The sequence below is a fragment of the Hyaena hyaena genome, unplaced genomic scaffold, assembly GCF_003009895.1.
Source record: "Hyaena hyaena isolate Hyena2069 unplaced genomic scaffold, ASM300989v1 scaffold_227, whole genome shotgun sequence".
Lineage (NCBI taxonomy): Eukaryota > Metazoa > Chordata > Mammalia > Carnivora > Hyaenidae > Hyaena > Hyaena hyaena.
Window position 1 is genome coordinate 294,910 of NW_024080859.1, and position 12,285 is coordinate 307,194.

General features: G+C 61.1%; 1 protein-coding gene across 2 annotated transcripts in view; it reads right to left on the reverse strand.

Annotated features, from left to right (window-relative positions):
- Positions 1-6,729: 6,729 nt before the first annotated feature.
- Positions 6,730-12,285, reverse strand: part of ARRDC2 (arrestin domain containing 2) — a 6,480-nt gene continuing 924 nt past the window's right edge. The window contains exons 1-8 of one of the 2 annotated variants that reach the window (XM_039243442.1): positions 10,010-10,850; positions 9,847-9,913; positions 9,458-9,605; positions 8,828-8,930; positions 8,478-8,734; positions 8,208-8,370; positions 7,765-7,922; positions 6,730-7,515 (exon numbers count right to left, since the gene is read on the reverse strand). In XM_039243442.1, coding sequence (XP_039099373.1) covers positions 7,462-7,515; positions 7,765-7,922; positions 8,208-8,370; positions 8,478-8,734; positions 8,828-8,930; positions 9,458-9,605; positions 9,847-9,913; positions 10,010-10,283 — 1,224 coding nt within the window. In that variant the 5' untranslated portion in view covers positions 10,284-10,850 and the 3' untranslated portion in view covers positions 6,730-7,461. Of the gene's footprint in view, positions 7,516-7,764; positions 7,923-8,207; positions 8,371-8,477; positions 8,735-8,827; positions 8,931-9,457; positions 9,606-9,846; positions 9,914-10,009; positions 10,851-12,285 lie in introns of those variants that run through there. The other variant, XM_039243443.1, reaches the window with a different exon arrangement.

Sequence of the window (12,285 nt, forward strand, 5' to 3'; positions counted from 1 at the left end):
AACTCAGATCAAGGAGAAGAAGGTGGGGAGCGAGGGAAGAGCCATCTGAGCAGAAGGAACAGCAAGTGCAAAGGCCCTGAGGTGGGCCTAAATCTGTTGTGATAGAGGCCATGGGGCCAGGCCACACAGAGGACCTGGGGGGCTTGGGGAGGCTGTGTAAGGGATGGGATCTGAGCCTTGTTTCAGAGCCCCCGTGGCTGCCCTGGGGCTGGAGCCCTGAGACACAAGTGAGAAACCCCCATCACACTGCCTTGGTCTGGGAAAATCTCTGGTCCATCCTACAGGTCAAGCAGACTGGCATGGAACTGCTGTGAGCCAAGGCCAGAAAGACCACAGGCCTGGGCAGGGGAGTTTCCAGAACACATGGGCTTCTGGATCAAGTGCCCTTCTAAACCGCAGTTTGGCAGGTCCCGAGGGTGATAAAGAAGTAGGAGTCCCCTCCTGGGGATCGGGTATGTCAAAGGCGCCTGGACCAACTCCAGAAAGTCAGCATGTGGGAAACGTGGCCCTGTGCTCCTCTATGCGCTTCAGCCCTGGCCTGTCTGGAGGGGACAGACATGGCCAGTCACCAAATGCCTTTAGCCCATGGTGTCAGGACTGGCTTAGAGAAAAGGGGTATGTGAGATGGGGTTTTGAAGGATGAGTAGAAGTTTGCTGGCAAGCAAAAGGCATCTCAGGAACATGGCACCAGGAGGCCCCAGCTTGGCCCTCTCTGGCCCTTCTAGCTGAGTGACCCGAGGCTGTCGCTGACCCTCAGGTGTTTCCCCCACTTGATGTGAGCAAGGACAACGTCTCTGCGAATTGGCAGATCTGGCCAGCCCGGGCCTGAATTCAGGCTCTTCCACTTTCTGGGCGACTCTAGGCAAGTGACACCCCGCCAAGACAGGCCCTGGTTTACAGGAGAATAAACAGACTTACAGAGGGAGTCCACACATCCTAGGATGCAGAGGGAAGTGATCGAAGCAGGGGCTGGACTCAGGGAAGGGCAGAGGGAACAGCCAAGAAGGAGGAGGCCTATGACTCGCCCAAGGCCATTCTCCTGAGGCCTGAGAGATGCACAGGAGCGGAGGGTAGAGTAGTTTGGTTAGTGGGCACAGCAGGTGCAAAGGCCCTAAGGTAAGAATATATTTAGCAGTCTCTCCAGGAACAGCAAGAGGGCCAGAGGCTGACAGGGGTTGGGGGAGGGGGAGGGTAGGAGGAAGGAAAGGAGGGCACGGTGGTCACAGGGGCCGCACAGAGCCTTGGGGACCAGGAGAAGCTGGGTGGATCTGGAGCAGGTGGAATCTAGGGGCCACTGGCCCCTGAGTCAGGGCCGACCCGGGGGTTCAGAGGCCTGCCCCCCCCCCCCCACAGGCTCTATCTGCCTGCACACAGTAGCCCCCAGCGCCAGCTAGCTCTGGCCCTCACTCCCCGGTCCCCACTGCCGAGGGACACCTACGCCAGCGCCTAGACCCAGCCCCCAGATGCACCCGCCAGCCCATGTGACTCCCTGTATTGGCCGAGCTGTGTAAACCCCCCTCCAAGCACCCGCACCCTGTGCACGGGCCTCTGGCGAACCCCACAGACGTGGCTGACACACAAACACATGCGCACACGTTGGTGGGCTCCGCTCATCTCCGGGCCTCCTGCAAACACACACATGCGTGCACAGCCCCGTCCCCCCCCACCCCCCACCGCCCCAGCACGCGTCACGAGGAGGCTCAGGAAACCTTGCTGGGGGCTCCCTTGAGAGCCAGCTTCCTGTTTTCAAAGAGGCCAGGAACTGCTGAGGGAATGTTCTGGACGGGCCCAGCCCCTCCTCCACTGGCTCAGCACACCCTATCCGGTCCCGCGGACCTGGTACTGCTTCGGTGCCCAGTACTGACCCTGTGCTACGGGAGGTCAGGTTCCAGATGGTGCCACTGAGGCGCAGAGAGGTGCCACCACCATCCCAGGGGCACACAGAAAGGAAGAGGCGTGCTGGGGGGTCCAGCCCCTGAGCCCCGACCTGCCTCCCCTTAGAGCCCCATGCCCAGGACTGGGGGCTCCCAGACGGGGAAAGGGGAAATGCACCCTCCCACCTTGGACCACCCTGACCCAGCCCTGGACTCTCTTGTTCCCCGAATCCAATTCTCCCATCCACTCCCCGCCTGTCTCACTCATCTGTGTCCCCAGAGGAGGGTCACCACATGTTAATGGAACATCAGCTGCCAACAGAGCTGCCGGCAAAGACGTGGTCTCACCCTTAGGTGGGGCTGGTGGGGGTGCCGATCAGCAAATAAACAAACACATCTGCAGCTGCCCTGTCTGTGCTCCAGCCCTACGGAGCCCCTGGAGCTGCGGACACACCTGGCCCTCTCTTGCCCGCTGTGGTGGCACCGGCTGTTCCCTCTGCTTGGAATGCCCTTCTCTAGCTCGCTAGTGAACTCCTCTTCATGCATCAAAACCCCATCTCCAATGCCCTCTCTTCCTGGGAGCTGTCCCAGGTCCCTCCAGGGAAGGGGTGTCTGTGGATTCCACCACAATGGCCTTGGGACTCTCTGCTCTGCCCCCTGAGCAAAGATGGCTCCTATCATCACCTCCGGGCCTTTATTGTTGCTTTCTGTAAATCCCCCCAATCCCAATCCCCCAAAGGGTGTCCCAGTGAGGCACTGACGGCTGCGAGCTGATTCACTGCTTCCTCCCGGGCCTCTTGCCCGGCCTAATGCTTTCTGGGGACTTTCCTGGCCTCCCTTGAACCCCCAAAATAAGGTGGGGGGAGCAAACGTAGAGGCGTGTGTGTGGACAAGTCTGTGCACACCCTGGCGTGAGTTCAAACCCCACATCTTGCACCCACACCTGTGAGACAGGGGGACATCTTACCTGCCTCCCGTCAGAATTGGGGGACGCTGCGTGTGAACTCCGTGCAAGCCCTGAGCCGGGGCCGTGGGCACCCAGCATGGTCAACACGGTTGTACCTTGTGTGTGTGTGTGTGTGTGTGTGTGTGTGTGTGCGCGCTCTCACGCGTGGGTGGGCCTGTGTCCGTGGAGGTCGAGGCTGTGTGTGCCCAAGTTCACTGGCCCATTTCTGCGTCTCTGTACGTGCATGTGCATGCGTTTCTGCGTGTGTGTGTGTGTGCATGTGTGTATGTCACAACTGCCCCCACATGGAGCCCAGTGAGTCTAAAACACAGAGAGACCCGGCCCCTCCCTGCAAAAGGTGCATCTAGGGGAGGGAAGTTCCTGGGAGCAGCTGGGAGGGCAGAGATATTGCTGGGGTGCTGGGGGCACAGGGGACAGTGGCAGGGTGTGTGTGCAGGGGACAGCAGGGGCCGCAAGGTCCGGAGGAGGCGGGGTCTGGGGTGGACCAGCCAGGTTGAATGGATGGCGCGGTGTGTGGGAGCCTGGGTGGCTAAGCCAGAGCTGAACTTTGGGGTGAAATGGCAACAATTCTAAAATATTCATCAAGCACCTAATGTGTGCCCAGGAGGGCTCTGGGCTAACAGACACCACACCCGTGAACCAGTAAATATATAACTCCGAGGCACGGGAAAGATCAGGAAGCAAAAGGCATCAGGATGGGAGTCGGGGAATTGAGGGGCGCTCTGGCCCAGAGATAGGGAGGGCACCCCGAGGAGGTGACTTGTGATCTGAATCCTGCTGGGGAGAAGGTCCTGGGCATATCTGGGGAGAGGGAACTCCAGGTGGAAGGCACAGCAGGCGCAATGTCCCTGAGGTAGGGATGAGCTGGCAGAGGGGCCCCATTCATGAAGATCTAAGTCCTGAGTAGGGGAGGGGAGGCATCAGGGGGCAGCACTGGGGGCGGGGAGCGAGGCCACCAGGATGAGCTGTCCTGTAACTGGAGCCTGATAGGAACCCTCCACCCCCACCCCATCCACCCCCAGTGCTCCCTGCTCGGGACAGAATGTGCTGGAAGGAGAGGCCAGCGGCGGCTGTGCCTGGCGGCTGGAGCAAGGCAGCTGGAGAATTCCTGAACAGCAGCCCAGCTGGGCCCCTTGCCAGCCAGGGCAGAAAACAAGCGGAGGGCGCCCTGCCTGCCTGTCACCCCCGGGGCCCCCGGGGCCTGGCCCAGCCGGGAATGGAGACAGAGATGGTGAAAAGAGTCAGAGACTGACAGAGACGGAGAGATGGTGAATGAAAGACAGAGACAAAGAAATAGTGACAAAGAGATTCTAGGGGGCCTGGTAACAAGTGGAGGTGGTGACACTCCCATCGGAATCCTGGTCCACCCGGGGGTGGGCGGGAGTCCCCTCCAGTCAGTCAACACCCCGCCCCATGGCTGCTGTGTGCTGTGTGCCCTGCCCTCAAAGCTTCAGACAAATAAATGAATCTCTAAATAAAAATTTCAGAGAGTGATGAGGGCTATGAAGGCAGTAGGCCAGGAAGATGGGAGCGGGAGTAACGAGGAGCGGCACCTGTAACCAGGAGGTTGGGGTGTTCTAGGGAAGATGAGGCTAAGAGGTGAAGAGTGGCCACTCACAGAGAAAAGCCTTTCAGCAGAGGGTACCACATGTACAAAGGTCCTGAGGTGGGAACCAGCTTGGATTATGTGGATAGCAGTCAGGGATGATGGGGGGCTGGGAGGAGGGGTGGATGAGTGATCTGAGGGGGCCTAGGGAAGGGTGGACTTTATCTTGGTCACCCTCCTCTATGCCCTGTGGGCCTCACTCTGTGTTCAGGGAGTTCCCTGAATTCTGGACACTCCAAGCCAGCTCCATCCTGATTTCCATTTATCTGAACCGGATAATCCACCTCTTAAGGGATCAGGTTCCAGACAGTCTCGGAAGTCTGCCAGGAGCACCTTTTGCAGAACTGTACCAACGTCTGCCCTTGCCCCAGACACCTGGTCCTTGTCACTTCGGGGACATGGGTCTGGAAACTGGGATCTTGTGTCTTGCACACCTGGGCGACGGGGAACTTACCCCTCCCGAGGCTGTTTTGGAGGTCTGGGTGACTGTGCTGTGGGGTGCATCTCCCCTCTGCTGGGCCCAAAGGAACCCCGAATCTGATGGGTTCAAAGCGGGGCCCGAGGTCAGGTGCGGAGGGCAGACGCTGTTGGACAGGGAGGGCTGGGGAACCCCCCAGAGCCGGAAGCAGGTGGAGATCAGGACCCAAATTCAGACCAAGGGTGGGAGTCCATTGAGGCTGCGGCAGGCAGGCGCCCCAGAGTCTCGGGTGAGGAAACTGGCTCAGAAGCAAGTGACTTGCCCGTATGTCACTCAGAAAGCTAAGCCTGAACCCATATCTGCCAGGGTCCAGCCCCTGGGTGCCCCCCTTCCTCCTCCCTGCTCCTCAGCCCTGCCAATGGTCACCCCAGAGGACCGTTAACTCTCACTGCCCGGGGCGAACGGGTGAGCACAGCGGGGACTCTTAGACGGCGTTCTGATTGGGCCCAGCCCCCTGGGGCGGGGCCTCGGATCAGGGGCGGGGCCTGAGCGCCTCCGGGAGCCTACCTGTGTGTGCCTGATGACTCCGGACCGTGCATGAGTCACCTCACTCTGTTGGACACGCCTACCCGCAGCTCCGGAAGAACGATAACGTCCAGGCCACAGGGCTGCCAAAAAGCCCAGTGGGGGTTCAAATAAATCCTGGTACACGTGTGCCCAGAGCAGCCCTATTCACGACGGCTAAAAGGTGGAAACGACCCAAATGTCTATCGAGGGGTGGAGGGATAATCAAAATGCAGTCCATCCGCGCTCTAGCCTATTATTGGGCCGCCAGAAGTTAGGAAACATGGACGCGTGCTGCCACGTGGGTGAAAACACGAACGTTTATGCTGGGTGAAAGCCGCAGGCACAAGAGACCACACGGGTCATGAGCCCGTCTGCGAGAAACGTCCAGAACAGGAAACTCCAGAGGCAGGAAGCAGATGGGCGGGTGCAGGGCGTGAGGGAAGGGGGTCGGGGGCGGTGACTGCTAACAGGGGCAGGGTCTCGGCACTAAAAGGTGATGCGTGGGGACGGGTACACACCACACGTGTGAACGCCCGAAATGCCACCCAACTGTACACCATGAAGAGGGTTCATTTCATGGTATCAAGTCGCATCTTAATAAAAACAAAAGCAGTTCGAACTCCAGAGAAGCAAGAATCACCCATAACCGGGGCCCCTGCCCAGCCATCTGGTCTCTGAGGCCCCTGTCTGCCTTCCCCCATTCCAGCCTCCAGCCTCTGTGGCTGCACTAGCGAAGGGACATGGGGTCCAGCTCCACCCTGAGCTCAGCCTCCCTTTGTGTCCCTGGGCCTCAGTTTCTCCTTCTGGCCAAGGGGCCCCTCCATCCTCCTCAGCGAGGAATTCAATCCCTGAAATCCTGACGCGAGGTGGTCATGGCCACTCAGCTCCCTTGGCACTTGTGGGAAATAAGCCAGTAAGCCCAGACTCTTTTTCCACACTTTTATTTATTTTTTTAAAAAAACATCTGTAAAAAAGAGAACAATTTAAGGCTTATCAGAAATGTTGAGTCCCTGGAGGGGGCCCTGCCCCCAACTAGGGCTGGGACTAAACAACCAGGGGCTTGCCCGGCTGCCCCCTCAACGCATTTGTCCCTCCATGATACAGGAGGGCTCCAGAGGCTCCCTGGTCCCGCTGTGTGACCTGTGACCCCAAGGTCTGACCTCTGACCCAGCCGGCTAAGCGATCCGACTTTTGATCTCTGCTCAGATCATGACCTCGTGGTTCGGTGAGTTCGAGCCCCCAGTTGGGCTCTGCGCTGACAGCGTGGAGCCTGCTTGGGATTCTCTCTCTCATTCTCTCTCTTTCTCTCTTCTCCCTCTCTCTCTGCCCCTCCCCTGCTCCTGCTCTCTCTCAAAATAATGAAATTTACAAAACATACAGAACCAAGGCGGCCACCCAGAAGCCCCACAGACTTCCGATGACCCGCCTCTCTGAATGCCTCGTTCCTGGGCCCTCTCTCGGGCGGCCTTTGCCATCTGGCCTCCGTGGAGGCGCTTGTCTTCTGAGCCCGGTTCTATAACGAAGGGGGTGATCTCCAAACATCACTCAGCTCTGACCTTCTCCGACTTCTTCCTCCTCTTGCTTGTCTGCCGGCCGGGCCACTGGACACAGGCCACCGGCTCAGCCAGAACGCTCTTCGCTCCAGGACGCCCTCTCTGCTCCTGTCTGGACTCTCCTGGTCCTGGGTCCCTCCCTCTGGTCCCACGAGACCAGAAGCACTGATGTCTGGCTATGTCTCTCTCAGACCAGAGGTTCCCGAGGGACCTGAGCCGTGTCCACAGGCCGGCGCAGACAGACAGACAGGATCCGACAAGGGGCCTTTGATGCCACAGGAGGACCAGTCCTCATCAGTCAGGCTCCAGACTGGCTCTTCCTCCGTTCCTGGGTCACGCCGGAAACCCCTGCCCTGTTCGGGAGACTTGGATCCCCCAACTGCTGCGCAAGTCAGGTCGGTCTGCCCTCGATCCCTGTGTCCGCGGAGGCCCGAGGCCTGTGTGCACCTTCCTCCCTCGAAGCAGCCGCTTGCTTCTCAGCAGGTCATGCAGCGTGGCCTCATGGCCTCGGAGGGCGGGTTTGGATCCTCCTGGGACAGAGAATCCGGTCAAGCCTCACGGGAGGCGCCAGTGACTCCGAAACACCCCCTCCCACCCTGCTCATCTCCAACTCCTACATTAACCCTGGAAGCAACATGCGGAGCAGACCGGGATGCAAGGGGGGGCTCAGGCCCTAACTGAACGCAAGCCATTAACATTTAAAACTCATTTGAGTCCTCCAACCCCGACCTGGGCTCCCAGGGCCTGGAGAGGCTTTTGGGACCCTCCCCCCAGCTCACCTCGGAGTACAGGGGTGGGGGGCGGTAGCGGAACTCCTGGATGTAGGCGAAGAAGGGGCCTTCAAGGTTGCTGTTGGCGTCCTGCAGCGGTGGAAAGGGGCTCTGCCCCGTGGCTGCCATCCCCCCGTCTGCCACCACCTCCGAGTACTCAGGAGGAGCTGCAAGTGAGAGACAGGGTGGGTGAGGCTGGTGGGAAAGAAGAGCCCGCAGAATCAGGGGCGGTGGCCGGGAGCCCGCTAGTGCCAGTTCTGGGGCTGCTGGGCTGTGCGCCCTCGGGCTGAGACCCCGGGGGAGGGGGGGGATCCGCAGCCACCGATGTGATCAGCACTGTGTGCTTTTACAGACGGGGCCACGAAGGCCGGAGGGAGGGGAGAGTCAGCCTGGCACCCGCCTCTCCGCCCAGCCCCCCCTTCCCCCAGGCGGCGGCAGGACGCAGAGCTCACCCTCGGGCCGCTCCGGCAGGGCCCCGAGCCCCCAGTCCAGCAGGAGGCTGGCACGGCTGCCCACACTGGACGAGCGGCTGCCGAAGGGGTGCAGGGGGATGGTGCCGATGACCAGCGGCAGCTCCAGGAGCAACTTGGATGTGCCAGGGATGTCCACGCAGACCTGGAGGGACGGACAGTGAGATGGTGGTGGTGGTACCCGCGGCCTCCAGGGGACCCCAGTCTGGAGAACAGAGCAGGTGTGGCCAGCCCCGCCTCCTAGGACCATACCTTGAGGGAGTAGTCCACGTGGAGCACCCGGCAGTGCAGGATGGAGGGACCCACGGGGGGGATCCGCAGCGCCCGGCCCTGCCACAGCGCCCGCCGCCCGGGGCCCACCGGCTCGCCCGAGAGACTGGCCACGACTGCTCGCTTCTGCTTGCGGGCACCTCGGGCCATGAAGGTCTGCGTCTGCACCACCGCTGCCCGGGGCAGCACTGGGCGCGTGGAGCCGTTGTCGATCTCAGCGAAGACAGGGATCACCTCGCCTGCAGTGGGGAGCGGGGGTGGGGGCGCTCAGTTTCCCCGTCTGCAGCTCTGACGTTGGCCCTCTTCCCCAACTGGCACCCCTCGCCTGGTACCTGGTGTGTAGCCCTTTCGGTCGATCTTGGCCGAGAGGGAGACAAGGCCTCGACTGCTGTACCAGGATCGGGCGACTTTCTCCAGGGCTCCCGCCTGAGGGGCCTGGTGGGGTAGGGGAGAGGGATAGGAACGGGTTACTTTGTGCAACCCACAGAGGCCACCCAAGGAGCTTCCCGGCCACCCGGGGCAGAGGGGGCATTTGGGGCAGGGTTCTGGGTGCTTCATAACCACCAGCAGCTACCTGTAACGTAGAACTGCAGATAAAACCCATCCTAGAAGGCTGAAGGTAAAATGAACAAGCTAATCACTTGGTATGTGATTAGTGCTCAGAAACCCATTCCCATCACAAGTCCTGGCTATCCCTTTTCACAGATGAGGCCTCTGAGACTCAGAGTGAGACACTTGCCCAGAGCCACACAGCAAACGTGCCCGTGGGATCCACACCCTCTCCACTAGACTCCAAAGGCATTTCCGTGCCTGCCTCCCTACTTGCCAGGGCCCAGCGGTGATTCCCACTTTGTAAAGGGAAGTGAAGGGGTGAGGAGCCAGTCAGGGGTCCCCCAGCAGCCAGGTCTCCCCCCCCGCCCCCACAACGCTCCTTTCCCACCTCCCCTGGAACAGCCGCTCACCAGCAGGGCAGGCGTGTTGATGTCCACAGGCTCAATGACAGTAAATACCTTCCTTGCCCGGCGGGCAGGCACCCAGGGCCGGTGCAGGGTAGCCTTGATGCAGTATCGGACACTGCCATGTTTACCCTCGAATGAGGTCACCAGGGTCCTGGGGGGTGGAGGGAAGGGACTTCAGGGAGCGAGATACAGGTGGGGGTGTGTGTGACCCCAGAGGACTTCGGAGGATGAGAAACAGACACAGAAGCCTCCCCCCCCCCGCCCCAGGGAGCAGTGCTGGGGTGCTGGGGTTTGGAGGGTCCCCAGACACCGAGCAATGGAGCCCTAGACCTGAACCGAGCGGCAGGCTCAGGGATTCCCCTGCAATCCTGCGCCCCAGACACAGGACTTACGGCGGCAGCTGGAAGGTGAATGGGAACTCGTGGCGCCCCGGAGGCAGCGTCGTGGTCTCTCCGGTGTCTGTAGGTAGAAGCGAGAGGGGGAGGCTCAGCGGCCGCTCTAGGAGCGCGCAGCACGTGCGCCGCGTTGGGCAGCGTTGGGGCAGCCGGCCGGTACCTGGCGCCAGTAGCGTGGCCCGGTGGCTCACGACCTCCACACGCTCGCTGTAGCTCTGCGTGTAAGCGGTGCTCGAGCCGGCGCTGCGCGACTCGGTCCAGTGCACGTGGGCGCGGCCGCGCGCGCGCAGCTTCAGGGCGCCCACGCGCGCCGGGCCCGCCAGCTCCAGCAGCACTCGGCCGGCGACGGCCTGGCCGCCGCTGAAAACCGGCTCGGCGCCCGCGCTCGCGCCATCCAGCTGCACCACGAACGCCTTCACCTTGTCGAACAGCATCGCGTCCGGGATGCGAACCCGCGACGCACACGCCCTGGCCTCGAACCCGCGACGCGGCGGCACGGCGGCGCGAGGTGCAGAGGCTACAGCCTCAGAAGACAAACCGGCCCGACGTGCGCAGGCGCACTTGCAGACCAGGCCAGAAATTCCTGTGCGCCGGGCGCCGGCGCTGCCTTTATACGGCGGGCGGGGCGGGGCGAGACACAGGCCCCACCCCCACAAGGGAACGCACCAATGGTGAGGCGAGGGGCGTGGCTCCTGCCAGGCGTGGAGCAAAATCTCAAACGCCCCAGCCGCACTCTACCCTCTTGGATCCCCGGGCTAGTGACAACCTCTTAGAACCCAAGTTTCCATGTTTGTAGAGCTGGAAGAATATCCGTCCTGACCTCAGAGTGTTGTGTCTAAATCACTGTGCAGCCCACGCTAGACCCCTCCCAGAGCCTTGCTCCCACGTCATCAACCCACTCCCCACAAGCCGCCACTCTGTCGCGCCTCAGCGCTTTTGCCCAGGCTGTTCCCAACACTCGAAGTTCCTGTCCCAACTTGCAGCCCCCAGCAAACTCCCACAAGCCCCGTAGGCGTCGCCCTTGTGCCCGCTCCTGGCAAACCCTCCCCGCCCCCCGGGTTCCAGTCCCCTCCCAGACAGCCGAGTGGAGGGGACATCCCAGGAATCCCTAGGGTCAGGGCTGCGGTGTGCCCGCGAGACGGTACGACTCCTCTCTGCGCCTCAGTTTCCTCAGAGAAGAACTTCCAGGGAAGTTTCTAAGGCAGGAGTTCCCTCGTGGCGGTCTGCAGGGCGCCGGCGCCCTCTGCTGGCAGCGAGATGCGCAGCTGCTCCAACCCACCCCCTACCCTGGCGGCCACATTTGAGGGGCCCTCGGACGACCCTTGGGACCACCCCTGAGGTCTCGGAAGCCCCAGTGGGAGGAAGTCATAACCGGACACGGTAACCTGCAGTCAGCGTGACCATAGGGGCACTGGGGTCAGAACAGTACGTAAGGGAGGGGCAGAGCTGTAGACGCAGTGATCAGCTGGGAGGAGGGGGCGCTGCATGGAAGAGGAGACTCCGACTAAAATGAAGGGCTAGTACCTTCTCCCAGGGCCAAGTGGAGCCCTGGAGGCTGTAAGGCCAGGAGGAGATGGATGATGAGGTGAGTCCATTTCACAGATGGGTCCCCAGAGGCCCAGAGAAAGGCAGGGCCTCACCTGAGTCTACCCAGCCTCCCGTGTCTTAATGAAGCAGCTGGTGAGTGGAACCAGGGGGTGAGACCAGCCCCAATTTCCCTTGAGCCTCAGGGGAAGGGAAGTGCCTCAGGGGGGCCCCTTCCTGCCCCGCCCTAGGGCCCTTGAAGTCTGGGTTTCCACAGCTAGAAAGGGGAGAGCCCGGGGTGCCCGGGTGGCTCAGTCAGTTGAGCATCCGACTTCGGCTCAGGTCATGATCTCAGTTTGTGAGTTTGAGCCCCAGGTTGGTCGTGCTGACAGCTCAGAGCCTGGAGCCTCCTTGGGATTCTGTGTCTCCCTGTCTCTCTGCCCCTCCCATGCTCATGCTCTGTCTCTCAATAATAAAACCGTTAAAAATTAAAAAAAAAAAAAAGGAGGGGGGAGGAAGCCCGCACCTGGGGTGTCGAGACAAGACTAAAAGACTGAAAGCATCTGCTGTGACAGCGCTGGAGAAAAGGGGACCGTGGGTGGGAAACCAGGCCTGAGCGGCCTCTTTCCTCTGCCCATTTTACAGAAGAGTATAGTGAAGTCTGGCTTAGCTGGAGCTTCTCCTTAGCTCAGCTCCTCCTGACGCACAGACTCACCCCTGGCCTGCTGGGGACTGGCTGTGTGGCCTAAGTGTGGGGGACTGTCCCCAACCCAAGTCTCCTCCCTCTCTGGGATGCAGACCTTCGTGCAAGTATCACGGGAACTCCCAGCCAAGTTAGAACTGGCTCCTGCAAACGCTGGGAGTAAACTGAGGGCACGTGAGACGGGGGGGGGGGGGGGGGGGGGGGGGGGG